This window comes from Pelophylax lessonae (genome assembly GCF_965119305.1).
Source record: "Pelophylax lessonae genome assembly, chromosome: 3".
In the NCBI taxonomy this organism is placed as follows: Eukaryota; Metazoa; Chordata; class Amphibia; order Anura; family Ranidae; genus Pelophylax; species Pelophylax lessonae.
The window spans coordinates 684,655,221-684,673,107 of record NC_138770.1 but is presented as its reverse complement, the minus strand read 5'-3'; the positions used below and the strand labels follow the sequence as shown (position 1 = coordinate 684,673,107).

Here is a 17,887-nt window from a genome sequence, read left to right as displayed (position 1 = left end):
CTTTAAACGGACCTCTGAGACTATCACAGTGCAGGTGCATTTATACGGAGACTTGATTACACACAGGTGGATTCTATTTATCATCATTAGTCATTTAGGTCAACATTGGATCATTCAGAGATCCTCACTGAACTTCTGGAGAGAGTTTGCTGCACTGAAAGTAAGGGGGCTGAATAATTTTGCACGCCCAATTTTTCAGTTTTTTATTTGTTAAAGTTTGAAATATCCAATAAATTTCGTTCCACTTCATGATTGTGTCCCACTTGTTGTTGATTCTTCACAAAAAATTACAGTTTTATATCTTTATGTTTGAAGCCTGAAATGTGGCAAATGGTCGAAAAGTTCAAGGGGGACGAATACTTTCCCAATGCACTGTAAATGTATAATAATAATGGTGTGTGACTGTGGGGGAGGGAACATTAGAGTGTAAGCTCCTCTGGTACAGAGACTGATGTGACTGGCTCAGTGATCTCTGTACAGCACTGTGGTATATGTCAAAGCTGTGTAATAATAGTGTGTGACTGTGGGGGTGGGAGATTAGAGTGTAAGCTCCTCGGGGGTACAGAATGCCATGAATGGTAAAATGAATATTCTATATAGTAGTAAATGTAAAATATATTTTGTTTTTTTGTCTTCCAGATTTCATACCCCCCGAGCGATGAGGATGACAGTGATGATTCTGAAGGTGAAAACCAGGAACTTGCCCAGATTGACAAAGGTTAGGAAAAGACGCTTCTGACATGGCGCCATTTGATTTGTCGGCCATAAAATCTACATTGATGGCATAAAAAAAAAAAAAAATCAGGCTGCCTTTCCCACAATGCACTGCAGCAGAGGGATACGATAAAGTCTGAAATGATTTGTATGACACCTCCGTGTGGGCTGTGAATACCCCTGGGAGCCGTGTTGCCAACCTATCAGATTGAAATTTACTGACACGACACACAAAATTTACTGGCACAGCCAAGTTTTACTGACATTTCTCAAAAAGTTACAAAATTACAGTTTCAAGTGCAAATTTTAGTATCTTGGCTATAAACAAGTACAATATGCAATTAGCAATATAAGGGAGATATTGAGGCAAACGTTTCCTTTTTTATTTTTAATATAGTAAGTAAGTATCTCCGTCCAAACAGCACCGACAGTCCCATTCCTGGCTCACCTTTCTCCTGTCCAGCTGAACCGCACACAGGGCTCCCCATGCACCGTCACATCACGCGACACGCCAAGGCAGGGCTCAGCAAACCCCAGGCAGCTTCTAGTTGTTTACCCGGAAATTGCAGGTGATGTCATTTCGGGGTCCCCGATCTATACTGGTAAGGACTGGGTAATGTGTTAGGATCTATACTGGTATGGACTGGGTAATGTGTTAGGATCTATACTGGTATGGACTGGATAATGTGTTAGGATCTATACTGGTATGGACTGGGTAATGTGTTAGGATATATACTGGTATGAACTGGGTAATGTGTTAGGATCTATACTGGTATGGACTGGGTAATGTGTTAGGATCTATAGTGGTATGGACTGGGTAATGTGTTAGGATCTATACTGCTATGGATGGGGTAATGTGTTAGGATCTATACTGGTATGGACTGGGTAATGTGTTAGGATCTATACTGGTATGGACTGGGTAATGTGTTAGGATCTATACTGGTATGAACTGGGTAATGTGTTAGGATCTATACTGGTATGAACTGGGTAATGTGTTAGGATCTATACTGGTATGAACTGGGTAATGTGTTAGGAACTATACTGGTATGGACTGGGTAATGTGTTAGGATCTATACTGGTATGGACTGGGTAATGTGTTAGGATCTACACTGGTATGGACTGGGTAATGTGTTAGGATCTATACTGGTATGAACTGGATAATGTGTTAGGATCTATACTGGTATGGACTGGGTAATGTGTTAGGATCTATACTGGTATGGACTGGGTAATGTGTTAGGATCTATACTGGTATGGACTGGGTAATGTGTTAGGATCTGTACTGGTATGGACTGGGTAATGTGTTAGGATCTATACTGGTATGGACTGGGTAATGTGTTGGGATCTATACTGGTATGGACTGGGTAATGTGTTAGGAAGGAAAGGATGTCACCCTACAGAGGGCTGAATTTAAAGACACCCCGAAAATCAAAGTGAAAAAAATGATGCAGCGGGCGAGTCCATTTTGCTGAAATGTCATTGTAGGACCTCAGAATGGTCCTCAGTAGGTTGTATGGCCCCCATGCGTTTGTATGCATGCCTGAAAACATTGGGGCGCTCCTAATGAGATGACGGATGGTGTCCTGGGGTATTTCCTCCCACATCTGGACCAGGGCATCACTGAGCTCCTGAACAGACTGAGGTGCAACCTGGCGGGGTCGGATGGACGGAAACAGAATGTCCCAGAGGTGTTCTATTGGATTTAGGTCAGACGAGCGTGGGGGCCATTCAATGGCATAAATTCCTTCATCCTCCAGGAACTGGCTGCATACTCTCACCACATGAGGCCGGCATTGTTGTGCACCAGGAGGAACCCAGGACTCACTGCACCAGCATAGGGTCTGACAATGGGTCCAAGGATTTCATCCCGATACCTAATGGCAGTCAGGGTCCCATTGTCTGGCCTGTAGAGGTCTGTGTGTCCCTCCATGGATATGTCTCCCCAGACCATCACTGACCACCACCAAACTGGTGAACGATGTTACAGGCAGCATAACATTCTTCATGGCTTCTCCAGACCCTTTCCCGTCTCACATGTGCTTGGGGTGAACCTCCTCTCATCTGTGAAAAGCACAGGGTGCCAGTGGTGGAGCTGCCAATTCTTGTGTTCAATGGCAAATGCCAATCGAGCTCCACGGTGGACTGCTGGAGGTCATTTTGTAGGGCTCTGGCAGAGCTCATCCTGTTCCTCCTTGCACAAAGGAGCAGATACCGGTCCTGCTGATGGGTTAAGGACCTTCTACGGCCCTGTCCATCTCTCCTAGAGTAACTGCCTGTCTCCTGGAATCTCCTCCATGCTCCTGAGACTGTGCTGGGGGACACAGCAAACCTTCTGGCAATGGGACGTATTGATGTGCCATCCTGGAGGAGTTGGACTGCCTGTGCAACCTCTATAGTTTCCAGGTATGGCCTCATGCTACCAGCAGTGACACCAACCCCCTCTATAGGGTCCAGGTATGACCTCATACTACCAGCAGTGACACCGACCCCCTCTATGGGGTCCAGGTATGGCCTCATACTACCAGTAGTGACACTGACCCCCCTCTATAGGGTCCAGGTATGGCCTCATGCTGCCAGTAGTGACACTGACCCCAGCCAAATGCAAAACTAGTGACAAACAGTCAGAAAAGATGAGTAGGGAAAAAAATGACAGAGGCCTCCACCAAAACCATTTCTGTTTTTGGAGGGTGTCTCATTGTTGCCAATCTAGTGCACCTGTTGTTAATTTCATTAACACCAAAGCAGCTGAAACTGATTAACAACCCCCTCTGCACCCCTAAGTGACAATGTCCAAATTGGGTCCAATTAGCCATTTTCCCTCCCCGGTGTCATGTGACTCGTTAGTGTTACAAGGTCTCAGCTGTGATTGGGGAGCAGGTGTGTTAAATTTGGTGTTATCGCTCTCACTCTCTCATACTGGTCACTGGAAGTTCAACATGGCACCTCATGGCAAAGAACTCTCTGAGGATCTGAAAAAAAGAATTGTTGCTCTACATAAAGATGGCCTAGGCTATAAGAAGATTGCCAAGACCCTGAAACTGAGCTGCAGCACGGTGGCCAAGACCATACAGCGGTTTAACAGGACAGGTTCCACTCAGAACAGGCCTCACCATGATCGACCAAAGAAGTTGAGTGCCGTGCTCAGCGTCATATCCAGAGGTTGTCTTTGGGAAATAGATGTATGAGTGCTGCCAGCATTGCTGCAGAGGTTGAAGGGGTGGGGGGTCAGCCTGTCAGTGCTCAGACCATACGCCGCACACTGCATCAAATTGGTCTGCATGGCTGTCATCCCAGAAGGAAGCCTCTTCTAAAGATGATGCACAAGAAAGCCCGCAAACAGTTTGCTGAAGACAAGCAGACTAAGGCCATGGATTACTGGAACCATCTCCTGTGCTCTGATGAGACCAAGATACAATTTTTTGCTTCAGATGGTGTCAGGTGTGTGTAGGGGCAACCAGGTGAGGACTACAAAGACAAGTGTGTCTTCCTACAGTCACGCATGGTGGTGGGAGTGTCATGGTCTGGGGCTGCCGGCACTGGGGAGCTACAGTTCATTGAGGGAACCATGAATGCCAACATGTACTGTGACATACTGAAGCAGAACATGATCCCCTCCCTTCAGAGACTGGGCCGCAGGGCAGTATTCCAACATAACGACCCCAAACACCTCCAAGATGACCACTGCCTTGCTAAGAAACTGAGGGTAAAGGTGATGGACTGGCCAAGCATGTCTCCAGACCTAAACCCTATTGAGCATCTGTGGGGGATCCTCAAACAGAAGGTGGAGGAGCGCAAGGTCTCTAACATCCACCAGCTCTGTGATGTCATCATGGAGGAGTGGAAGAGGACTCCAGTGACAACCTGTGAAGCTCTGGTGAACTCCATGCCCAAGAGGATTAGAGCAGTGCTGGAAAATAATGGTGGCCACACAAAATATTGACACAATTTGGACATTATCACTTAGGGGTGTACTCACTTTTGTTGCCAGCGGTTTAGACATTAATGGCTGTGTGTTGAGTTATTTTGAGGGGACAGTAAATTTACACTGTTATACAAGCTGTACACTCACTACTTTACATTGTAGCAAAGTGTCATTTCTTCAGTGTTGTCACATGAAAAGATAGAATAAAATATTTACAAAAATGTGAGGGTGTACTTACTTTTGTGAGATACTGTATTTCTATTACAAGGAATGTAAACATTCCTTGTAATAGAAATACGACAGGACCTCTTTATGGAGAGCTCTGACATCTATAAGACCCCAAATCTCTCCTCCTACCGTTAAAGGTAAAGATAAAATGAAAACAATTGATATTTTGTTTTTTTTTAAAAAAAAAAGATTGTTCACTTTTAGACTATATGTGATGTCATGTTGTCGCTCCAATCTGGTCTCCAGTAAACTCTATGGCCAGCTGTGCAACCAGTCTGACCTTTTTCCGGCGGGGTGGGGGGGGGGGGGGGGTGGGGTGCGTCGACAACCCCTAATGCTGCTTCTGAAAGTGATCCAGCAGCTAATTGGCCACTCGTACTGCTTTCATGAGAAAGCCAATCCTTGGCTGAATGAAAAAAAAAAAAAAAATACCAGGGTTATGGCTGATAGATTCAACCATAACCTTGGTAAACCACTTGCAGGCCGCAATGTGTATGTAGGTATTGCATGAGCACAGGGTGTGCCAGGTGTGCCTGGGCGTATCCTAATCACCCTGTGTGGCGCAGATTCCCCATTTAAACCCCTGATATTTCAGCAAAGCCCCCTAACATGGCTCCTAAAAAAAAAAATAAAATAAAAAAAAAAAATTGTAAAAAATAATTTAAAAAAATTGTAAAAAAATAATAAAAAAAATAATTGTAAAAAAAAAAATATTTATATAATAAAAAATAAAAACTACCGACACTGTTCACTGCTCTACTGACACCGCGCACTGCCCTACCGACGCCATCCTCTTTCCTACTGACACTGTCCACTGCTCTACCGACACTTTCCACTGCTCTACTGACACCGTTCACTGCCCTACCGACACCATCCTCTGCCCTACTGACACCGTCCACTGCCCAACTGAGCTGACACCGTTCCCTGCCCTACCAACACCGTTCCCTGCCCTACCGACACCATCCACTGCCCTACCGACACCATCCAATGCTCTACCGACACCATCCAATGCTCTACCAACACCATCCACTGCCCTTCCGACACCATCCACTGCTCTACTGACGCCATCCACTGCTCTACTGACACCATCCACTGCTCTACTGACACCATCCACTGCCCTACTGACACCGTCCACTGCCCTACTGACACCATCCACTGCCCTACTGACACCATCCACTGCCCTACTGACACCATCCACTGCTCTCCTTACGCCGTCCACTGCTCTACTGACACCGTCCACTGCCCTACTGACACTATCCACTGCTCTACTGACACCATCCACTGCTCTACTGACACCGTCCACTGCCCTACTGACACTATCCACTGCTCTACTGACACCATCCACTGCTCTACTGACACCGTCCACTGCTCTACTGACACCGTCCACTGCCCTACTGACACCGTCCACTGCCCTACTGACACCGTCCACTGCCCTACTGACACCGTCCACTGCTCTACTGACACCGTCCATTGCCCTACTGACACCGTCCACTGCCCTACTGACACCGTCCACTGCCCTACTGACACCATCCACTGCCCTACTGACACCGTCCACTGCCCTACTGACACCGTCCACTGCCCTACTGACACCGTCCACTGCCCTACTGACCTCATCCTCTGCCCTACTGTATAAGGTATATATACACATGTATGTGTTTGAGGTGCACCCCTAATGCAATAGACTGTGCACACCTATGGCGGTTGGCAAGTGGTTTTTCAGGGGAGTCCTTAAGAATCACGTCTGCAGAAGGCGGTGATTGGTTGGTGTGTTTATAATGGCGCGGCGCCTTGCCCCGAGTCGGGTGACGGTCTCGTGAACTGATCTCTATCTCCCATCTCTCCTTTCTGCCAGAGAGAAGACGAAATTGCATCTTGACCCCCTTGGCCACCAATCAGCTGCAGAACCAAGAGAACCAGTGCTGCAAGGTGCGCTCCCTCTTCCACGCCGGCCTGGACCGCCACAGTTCGGAAGAAGAGCTTGAACGCATCAGCAGGGAATTCGCCGCCAAGAAACGTGAATGGTCCCAGGTCAGCCGGCTGAGCTGCCACAGCGACAACACATCGTCCAGTGACGAGGAGGTGAAGCACTTGTGCACCATGTCCTTCAGGCCTGTTGAGCAGACCGAGGGCCTCCGCGCCGAGTCCAGCCCCATCCTATTCAGCGCTTCCCCGCCTAAGAGACTACAACCCCTGAGCCGAAACCCAGCCTCCCGCCCGCTTATATTCACAAGTATGGGGTCACCATTCGACCAAGGGATGCCCTGCAAGAGACACAGACAAGGTTTTGGAGACAAGTATAGCAGACCCAGCCTGGACCTGGAAAAGATGCAACAGGTAGGTCCAACTTATTGCAGAACCGAGCCTAAAAGTTGTCCATGTACTGAGGGTTGCCGCCTAGTCTGGGCACCTCTTTGTGAAAACAATGTGTGATGTGTTAGTAAAACTGTACATTTAAATGCAACCTATTAAACATTCGTTAAACAAATGTCACATATATTCGTCCAGGCTGCACGAATTTCCCCTCTATTTTCTCCAATACTATGACTTCCTATAACCATCAGCTCTATCTACTGGCCAAAATTGAGATGTTTCAGTAAAATATACAGCACTTTGGCCAGGAGATGGCGCTGACAGTCATCCCCTAGCAGCAGCAACAGGGTTGCTGGTTCAAATCCCAGCCACAACACCACCTACCTGGAGTTTGCATGTTCTCCCTGGTGCTTGCATGGGTTTCCTCCGGGTACTCCGGTTTCCTCCCACCTTCCAAAGACATGCTGGTAGGTTAATTGGCTCCTATCTAAATTGGCCCTAGTATGTGTATGTATGAATGCGAGTTCGGGATCTTAGATTGTAAGCTCCTTGAGGGCAGGGACTGATGTGAATGTGCAATATATATGTAAAGCGCTGCGTAAATTGACAGCGCTATATAAGAACCTGAAATAAATAAAAAATAAATAGTTACATAATTAGTATAGTAATAAAAAAAATAATATATAAATATAATATTATATGAAATATAATAAATAATATATTAATAAAAAAAGACACAAGTCCATCTAGTTCAACCAATAGAAGGAAAAAAAGAAAAAAAAATATATATATATATATTATTTATCACACACATAGATAGATAGATAGATATTAGATAGATAGATAGATAGATAGATAGATAGATACAGTGGCGTAGCGTGGGGGGTGCAGGGGGGGCCAGTCGCACCGGGCACAACATTTGGGGGGGCGCATCCGCAGTGTCACTCTGTCTGTCTGACTCTGACATACACAGTTCACACACTGCCTGCGGCTGCCTCCATCTTTAGGCTGGGAGATGTCCAGCACGGCCGCCCTATGGCTGAAAATGGCAGGTCGGGGCAGGGCTGTACTGTGCCTCACCTGTCCATTGGTGTAGGGTGGGGTGGCGTTGCAAGCCAAGCCCCGCCTATGCTGCCTCTCCTCACTGCTCAGTCAGCTTAGCAGCGAGTGAGTCAGCAGCCTGGCGCTGCCACAGAGTGTTTTTTTTTTAATCACCTGATTAGAGCCAGAGGCTCGAATAGGCTTCAAAAAAGGGTGGACCCAGGGCGCACTGCTCTGCGCCCCGAGCCCACCCATTGTGTGACAATAGCGAATGAAAATTTGCTATTGTCACACGGATCCTCCTCCTGGCCAATCAGGAAGCGGGTTTGAGACCCGCTTCCTGATTGGCCAAAAGACGAAAGCATGCCGTTGGCCGAGGAGGAGGTGGGAGGACTCAAAGAGACGCGGAGAACTGAGGAGAAGCCGCCGCTGCAGGTAAGTCTCTCTGCATTGAAGGGGGCACGCTGGTCTGTCTGCATTGAAGGGGGCACGCTGGTCTGTCTGCACTGAAGGGGGCACGCTGGTCTGTCTGCACGGAAGGGGGCACGCTGGTCTGTCTGTACGGAAGGGGGCACGCTGGTCTGTCTGCATTGAAAGGGGGCACGCTGGTCATTCTGCACTGAAAGGGGGCACGCTGGTCATTCTGCACTGAAAGGGGGCACGCTGGTCATTCTGCACTGAAAGGGGGCACGCTGGTCTCTCTGCATTGAAAGGAGCAATGCTGGTCATCCGGCATTGAAAGGGGGCACGCTGGTCATTCTGCATTGAAAGGGGGCACGCCGGTCATTCTGCATTGAACTGGGCACGCTGGTCATTCTGCATTGAAAGGGGGCACGCTGGTCTCTCTGCATTGAAAGGGGGCACACTGGTCATTCTGCACTGAAAGGGGGCACGTTGGTCATTCTGCATTGAAAGGGGGCACGCTGGTCTCTCTGCATTGAAAGGGGGCACGCTGGTCATTCTGCACTGAAAGGGGGCACGTTTGTCTCTCTGCATTGAAAGGGGGCACGCTGGTCTCTCTGCATTGAAAGGGGGCACGCTGGTCACTCTGCATTGAAAGGGGGCACGCTGGTCATTCTGCACTGAAAGGGGGCACGTTGGTCATTCTGCATTGAAAGGGGGCACGCTGGTCTCTCTGCATTGAAAGGGGGCCCGCTGGTCACTCTGCATTGAAAGGGGGCACGCTGGTCATTCAAACTTGTATTTAGATGCATTTTACTTTAAATACATCAGTATTTTCATAATAAACAATACATGTGCTTAGGGGGTAAGGGTTTCTTTAATCTAATGGAAGAGACTCAAGTGCTAAAATCCCACGGGTTAGGGGGCGCAAATTACTTGCCTTGCCCTGGGTGCTGACAACCCACGCTACACCACTGGATAGATAGAGAGATAGATAGATAGATAGATAGATAGATAGATAGATAGATAGATAGATAGATAGATAGATAGATAGATAGATAGATAGATAGATAGATAGATAGATAGATAGATAGATAGATAGATAGATAGATAGATAGATAGATAGATAGATAGATAGACAGACAGACAGACAGACAGACAGACAGACAGACAGACAGACAGACAGACAGACAGACAGACAGACAGACAGACAGACAGACAGACAGACAGACAGACAGACAGACAGACAGACAGACAGACAGACAGACAGACAGACAGACAGACAGACAGACAGACAGACAGACAGACAGACAGACAGACAGACAGACAGACAGACAGACAGACAGACAGACAGACAGACAGACATTAGACAGACAGACAGACAGACAGACATTAGACAGACAGACATTAGACAGACAGACATTAGACAGACAGACATTAGACAGACAGACAGACAGACATTAGACAGACAGACATTAGACAGACAGACAGACATTAGACAGACAGACAGACAGACATTAGACAGACAGACAGACAGACATTAGACAGACAGACAGACAGACATTAGACAGACAGACAGACAGACATTAGACAGACAGACATTAGACAGACAGACATTAGACAGACAGACAGACAGACAGACATTAGACAGACAGACAGACAGACAGACATTAGACAGACAGACATTAGACAGACAGACATTAGACAGACAGACATTAGACAGACAGACAGACAGACATTAGACAGACAGACATTAGACAGACAGACAGACATTAGACAGACAGACAGACAGACATTAGACAGACAGACAGACAGACATTAGACAGACAGACAGACAGACATTAGACAGACAGACAGACAGACATTAGACAGACAGACATTAGACAGACAGACATTAGACAGACAGACATTAGACAGACAGACATTAGACAGACAGACATTAGACAGACAGACATTAGACAGACAGACATTAGACAGACAGACATTAGACAGACAGACATTAGACAGACAGACATTAGATAGACAGACATTAGATAGACAGACATTAGACAGACAGACATTAGATAGACAGACATTAGATAGACAGACATTAGATAGACAGACATTAGATAGACAGACATTAGATAGACAGACATTAGATAGACAGACATTAGATAGACAGACATTAGATAGACAGACATTAGATAGACAGACATTAGATAGACAGACATTAGATAGACAGACATTAGATAGACAGACATTAGATAGACAGACATTAGATAGACAGACATTAGATAGACAGACATTAGATAGACAGACATTAGATAGACAGACATTAGATAGACAGACATTAGATAGACAGACATTAGATAGACAGACATTAGATAGATAGACATTAGATAGATAGACATTAGATAGATAGACATTAGATAGATAGACATTAGATAGACAGACATTAGATAGACAGACATTAGATAGACAGACATGAGATAGACATTAGATAGACAGACATTAGATAGATAGACATTAGATAGATAGACATGAGATAGATAGACATGAGATAGATAGACATTAGATAGATAGACATTAGATAGATAGACATGAGATAGATAGACATGAGATAGATAGACATGAGATAGATAGACATGAGATAGATAGACATGAGATAGATAGACATGAGATAGATAGACATGAGATAGATAGACATGAGATAGATAGACATGAGATAGATAGACATGAGATAGATAGACATGAGATAGATAGACATGAGATAGATAGACATGAGATAGATAGACATGAGATAGATAGACATGAGATAGATAGACATGAGATAGATAGACATGAGATAGATAGACATGAGATAGATAGACATGAGATAGATAGACATGAGATAGATAGACATGAGATAGATAGACATGAGATAGATAGACATGAGATAGATAGACATGAGATAGATAGACATGAGATAGATAGACATGAGATAGATAGACATGAGATAGATAGACATGAGATAGATAGACATGAGATAGATAGACATGAGATAGATAGACATGAGATAGATAGACATGAGATAGATAGACATGAGATAGATAGACATGAGATAGATAGACATGAGATAGATAGACATGAGATAGATAGACATGAGATAGATAGACATGAGATAGATAGACATGAGATAGATAGACATGAGATAGATAGACATGAGATAGATAGACATGAGATAGATAGACATGAGATAGATAGACATGAGATAGATAGACATGAGATAGATAGACATGAGATAGATAGACATGAGATAGATAGACATGAGATAGATAGACATGAGATAGATAGACATGAGATAGATAGACATGAGATAGATAGACATGAGATAGATAGACATGAGATAGATAGACATGAGATAGATAGACATGAGATAGATAGACATGAGATAGATAGACATGAGATAGATAGACATGAGATAGATAGACATTAGATAGATAGACATTAGATAGATAGACATTAGATAGATAGATAGACATTAGATAGATAGATATGAGATAGATAGATATGAGATAGATAGATATGAGATAGATAGATATGAGATAGATAGATATGAGATAGATAGATATGAGATAGATAGATATGAGATAGATAGATATGAGATAGATAGATATGAGATAGATAGATATGAGATAGATAGACATTAGATAGATAGACATTAGATAGATAGATAGACATTAGATAGATAGATAGACATTAGATAGATAGATATGAGATAGATAGATATGAGATAGATAGATATGAGATAGATAGATATGAGATAGATAGATATGAGATAGATAGATATGAGATAGATAGATATGAGATAGATAGATATGAGATAGATAGATATTAGATAGATAGATATTAGATAGATAGATATTAGATAGATAGATATTAGATAGATAGATATTAGATAGATAGATAGATAGATATTAGATAGATAGATAGATAGATAGATAGATAGATAGATAGATATTAGATAGATAGATAGATAGATAGATAGATAGATAGATAGATAGATAGATAGATATTAGATAGATAGATAGATAGATATTAGATAGATAGATAGATAGATATTAGATAGACATTAGATAGATAGATAGATATTAGATAGATACAGTAGATATTAGATAGATAGATATGAGATAGATAGATATTAGATAGATAGATATTAGATAGATAGATATTAGATAGATAGATATTAGATAGATAGATATTAGATAGATAGATATTAGATAGATAGATATTAGATAGATAGATATTAGATATTAGATAGATAGATAGATAGATATTAGATAGATAGATAGATAGATATTAGATAGATAGATAGATAGATATTAGATAGATAGATAGATAGATATTAGATAGATAGATAGATAGATAGATAGATATTAGATAGACATTAGATAGATAGATAGATATTAGATAGATACAGTAGATATTAGATAGATAGATATGAGATAGATAGATATTAGATAGATAGATATTAGATAGATAGATAGATAGATATTAGATAGATAGATAGATAGATATTAGATAGACATTAGATAGATAGATAGATATTAGATAGATACAGTAGATATTAGATAGATAGATATGAGATAGATAGATATTAGATAGATAGATATTAGATAGACAGACATTAGATAGACAGACATTAGATAGACAGACATTAGATAGACAGACATTAGATAGACAGACATTAGATAGACAGACATTAGATAGACAGACATTAGATAGACAGACATTAGATAGACAGACATTAGATAGACAGACATTAGATAGACAGACATTAGATAGACAGACATTAGATAGACAGACATTAGATAGACAGACATTAGATAGACAGACATTAGATAGACAGACATTAGATAGACAGACATTAGATAGACAGACATTAGATAGACAGACATTAGATAGACAGACATTAGATAGACAGACATTAGATAGACAGACATTAGATAGATAGACATTAGATAGACAGACATTAGATAGACAGACATTAGATAGACAGACATTAGATAGACAGACATTAGATAGACAGACATTAGATAGATAGACATTAGATAGATAGACATTAGATAGATAGACATTAGATAGATAGACATTAGATAGACAGACATTAGATAGACAGACATGAGATAGACAGACATTAGATAGATAGACATTAGATAGATAGACATTAGATAGATAGACATTAGATAGATAGACATTAGATAGATAGACATTAGATAGATAGACATTAGATAGATAGACATTAGATAGATAGACATGAGATAGATAGACATTAGATAGATAGACATGAGATAGATAGACATGAGATAGATAGACATTAGATAGATAGACATTAGATAGATAGACATTAGATAGATAGACATGAGATAGATAGACATGAGATAGATAGACATGAGATAGATAGACATGAGATAGATAGACATGAGATAGATAGACATGAGATAGATAGACATGAGATAGATAGACATGAGATAGATAGACATGAGATAGATAGACATGAGATAGATAGACATGAGATAGATAGACATGAGATAGATAGACATGAGATAGATAGACATGAGATAGATAGACATGAGATAGATAGACATGAGATAGATAGACATGAGATAGATAGACATGAGATAGATAGACATGAGATAGATAGACATGAGATAGATAGACATGAGATAGATAGACATGAGATAGATAGACATGAGATAGATAGACATGAGATAGATAGACATGAGATAGATAGACATGAGATAGATAGATATGAGATAGATAGACATTAGATAGATAGACATTAGATAGATAGACATTAGATAGATAGACATTAGATAGATAGATATTAGATAGATAGATAGACATTAGATAGATAGATATGAGATAGATAGATATGAGATAGATAGATATGAGATAGATAGATATGAGATAGATAGATATGAGATAGATAGATATGAGATAGATAGATATGAGATAGATAGATATGAGATAGATAGATATGAGATAGATAGACATTAGATAGATAGACATTAGATAGATAGACATTAGATAGATAGACATTAGATAGATAGATATTAGATAGATAGATAGACATTAGATAGATAGATATGAGATAGATAGATATGAGATAGATAGATATGAGATAGATAGATATGAGATAGATAGATATGAGATAGATAGATATGAGATAGATAGATATGATGAGATAGATAGATATGATGAGATAGATAGATATGAGATAGATAGATATGAGATAGATAGATATGAGATAGATAGATATGAGATAGATAGATATGAGATAGATAGATATGAGATAGATAGATATTAGATAGATAGATATTAGATAGATAGATATTAGATAGATAGATATTAGATAGATAGATATTAGATAGATAGATAGATAGATATTAGATAGATAGATAGATAGATAGATAGATAGATAGATAGATATTAGATAGATAGATAGATAGATATTAGATAGATAGATAGATAGATATTAGATAGACATTAGATAGATAGATAGATATTAGATAGATACAGTAGATATTAGATAGATAGATATGAGATAGATAGATATTAGATAGATAGATATTAGATAGATAGATATTAGATAGATAGATATTAGATAGATAGATATTAGATAGATAGATATTAGATAGATAGATATTAGATAGATAGATATTAGATATTAGATAGATAGATAGATAGATATTAGATAGATAGATAGATAGATATTAGATAGATAGATAGATAGATATTAGATAGATAGATAGATAGATATTAGATAGATAGATAGATAGATAGATAGATAGATATTAGATAGACATTAGATAGATAGATAGATATTAGATAGATACAGTAGATATTAGATAGATAGATATGAGATAGATAGATATTAGATAGATAGATATTAGATAGATAGATAGATAGATATTAGATAGATAGATAGATAGATATTAGATAGACATTAGATAGATAGATAGATATTAGATAGATACAGTAGATATTAGATAGATAGATATGAGATAGATAGATATTAGATAGATAGATATTAGATAGATAGATATTAGATAGATAGATAGATAGATATTAGATAGATAGATAGATAGATATTAGATAGATAGATAGATAGATATTAGATAGATAGATAGATATTAGATAGACATTAGATAGATAGATAGATATTAGATAGATAGATAGATAGATAGATATTAGATAGACATTAGATAGATAGATAGATATTAGATAGATACAGTAGATATTAGATAGATAGATATGAGATAGATAGATATGTGCTAATAAATGGAGTGATAAATAATAAATACATTTCAATCATTCATAAAGTGCAGAAAATTAATTTGGTACAAAAAATTGCATATAAATATACATTTTTCAGTAAGTCCATAAATTCATAAAGTGCAACAGTAATTTTTCATGTTCATAAAGTGCACCAGTAAAAAGTAACATAAGGTGCAAAATAGATCTTATGCACAAAAAAATTACTGTTGCGCTTTATGAATTTATAGACTATAAATTCAAAAAATAAAATAAAATTTAATAATTGATAAAGTGCAGAAAATTCATCTGGTACAAAGGAATTACATATAATCTAATGGAAGTGGCAGAACCGCACTGTGATTTTAGGTGCCATTCAAATGAATGGCATCTCAAACGTGCGTCCTGCGATTTTGTCATTCACACATTGGTGCTTTGAAACCGCGGGCGGAATCGCAGCAGATCTGCCTGGGGAGTGAATGCAGCCTTGGAGCCGGTTGACACATAATGAGATCATTATAAACACTGTGTATTACAATGTATCATTTCCTTCAAAGGAATGAACTTCTTTCTGAAATTGAGGGACGTTGCCGATTCACACTATGTCAGACATTGCGTGTGACTCGGAGCGCACTGCTCTGCAAATCGCATGCGATGTCTGTGCGATGCGAATTCAGCCATGCAGATTGTATGGCTGAATTTGCATTGCATTCGGACACAACTCTCACAGGACCCTTTTTTGGGTTCGCACCAGAATCGGATCGCATGGGTGATCACACTTATGTGATCCGATTCAAGTCCGAACTGACAGTTTGCACTGCGATATGTGAACTGATCTGGGGGTGTCATTAACTTTGTATTGACATCCCCAGCGATTCGCATATGGCAGTGTGAACTGCCTGCGTAGGTTCCCGCATCGCATATGTCTGAACCAGCACTAAAAGTGATACTAAACACACTCTGTGCAATGTACATTCTCCTTCTATTTCTGTATGTAGATGACGGCTCTGTCATTATTTTAATTTAAAAAAATCTAAGTCTGAATTTTTTTCCTAATGGATATCCAGCTGTCACATGACCCGGCTCTCTCCCAGCCTGTCTGCAGGGAAACAGTGGAAGGAGGAGCTTCTAGTCCATAATAAAAAAAAAAAACTGCTTTTGGATTAGAGTAAAAATAAATAATTAAACCGTTTTAAACTGTCATATGAATATATATTTAAAATCAAATCTTTATTATTTTGTGGCAGTAACACGGTGTGGGCGGATGTCTGCCAGTCGCGGGCTGTGCCACGCCCCTCCAGCCTGTGTCTAAGAATAAGAGGGAGGTGAAGCCTCCGTCAATCTAAATGCAATATACCGCCAGCCATTGTGTTTAGCTGGTTAGTGGGCGTGGAGGAGGGAGGGAGTGGCCTGTCATTGTGTATACGCCCACATGTGTGACTCTATAGTCACATGGGATGCTCAGATGTGATAGGGAGGAAATGCTCAGCATAGAATCTCACTGAAAACTGAGCATGTGCAGAGCTGCAGAATCCCTCGCTACATTGGGGACATGGACAGCAGGGGGAGATAGAGAGCAGCAGGATCAACCAGGTTTTTTTTTGCTGAATATAGAAAAGGAATCTCATAGTGATGAGTGAGTATGAACAGCATGGAATACACCATTTATTCATCAATTTTTTTTTTTTTATTGATTTTTTTTTTTTATGGTGTGGATTTAGGCCCCTTTCACACTTGTGCTACTTGTCCTGCAACTTGGGACTGCAAAGTCGCATGACCAGTTGTACTCCATTATTTCCAATGAGTACCGTTCATATCTGTGCAACTTCAAGTCGCAGCGACTTCGAAGTAGTCCCTGCACTACTTTAGTCGACTTTAATGCGTTTTGAGGTTCGTAGCCCAAGATTACACAGGTATCGCTTCAAGTTCAGCCAAAATCGCAGCAAAAAATTGTGGCAAAATTGAGCGACTTTTAGGTCGCACAAGTGTGAAAGGGGC

General features: G+C 40.8%; 1 protein-coding gene across 2 annotated transcripts in view; it reads left to right on the top strand.

The window, feature by feature from the left end:
• The window catches only part of LOC309549199 (uncharacterized protein), a 146,375-nt gene that overhangs the window by 57,914 nt on the left and 70,574 nt on the right, over positions 1–17,887 (top strand). For both annotated transcript variants that reach the window (XM_082249316.1, XM_082249315.1), the window contains exons 2-3: positions 640–718; positions 6,714–7,195. In XM_082249316.1, the coding sequence (XP_082105442.1) occupies positions 640–718; positions 6,714–7,195 (561 nt within the window). The remainder of the gene's footprint in view (positions 1–639; positions 719–6,713; positions 7,196–17,887) is intronic.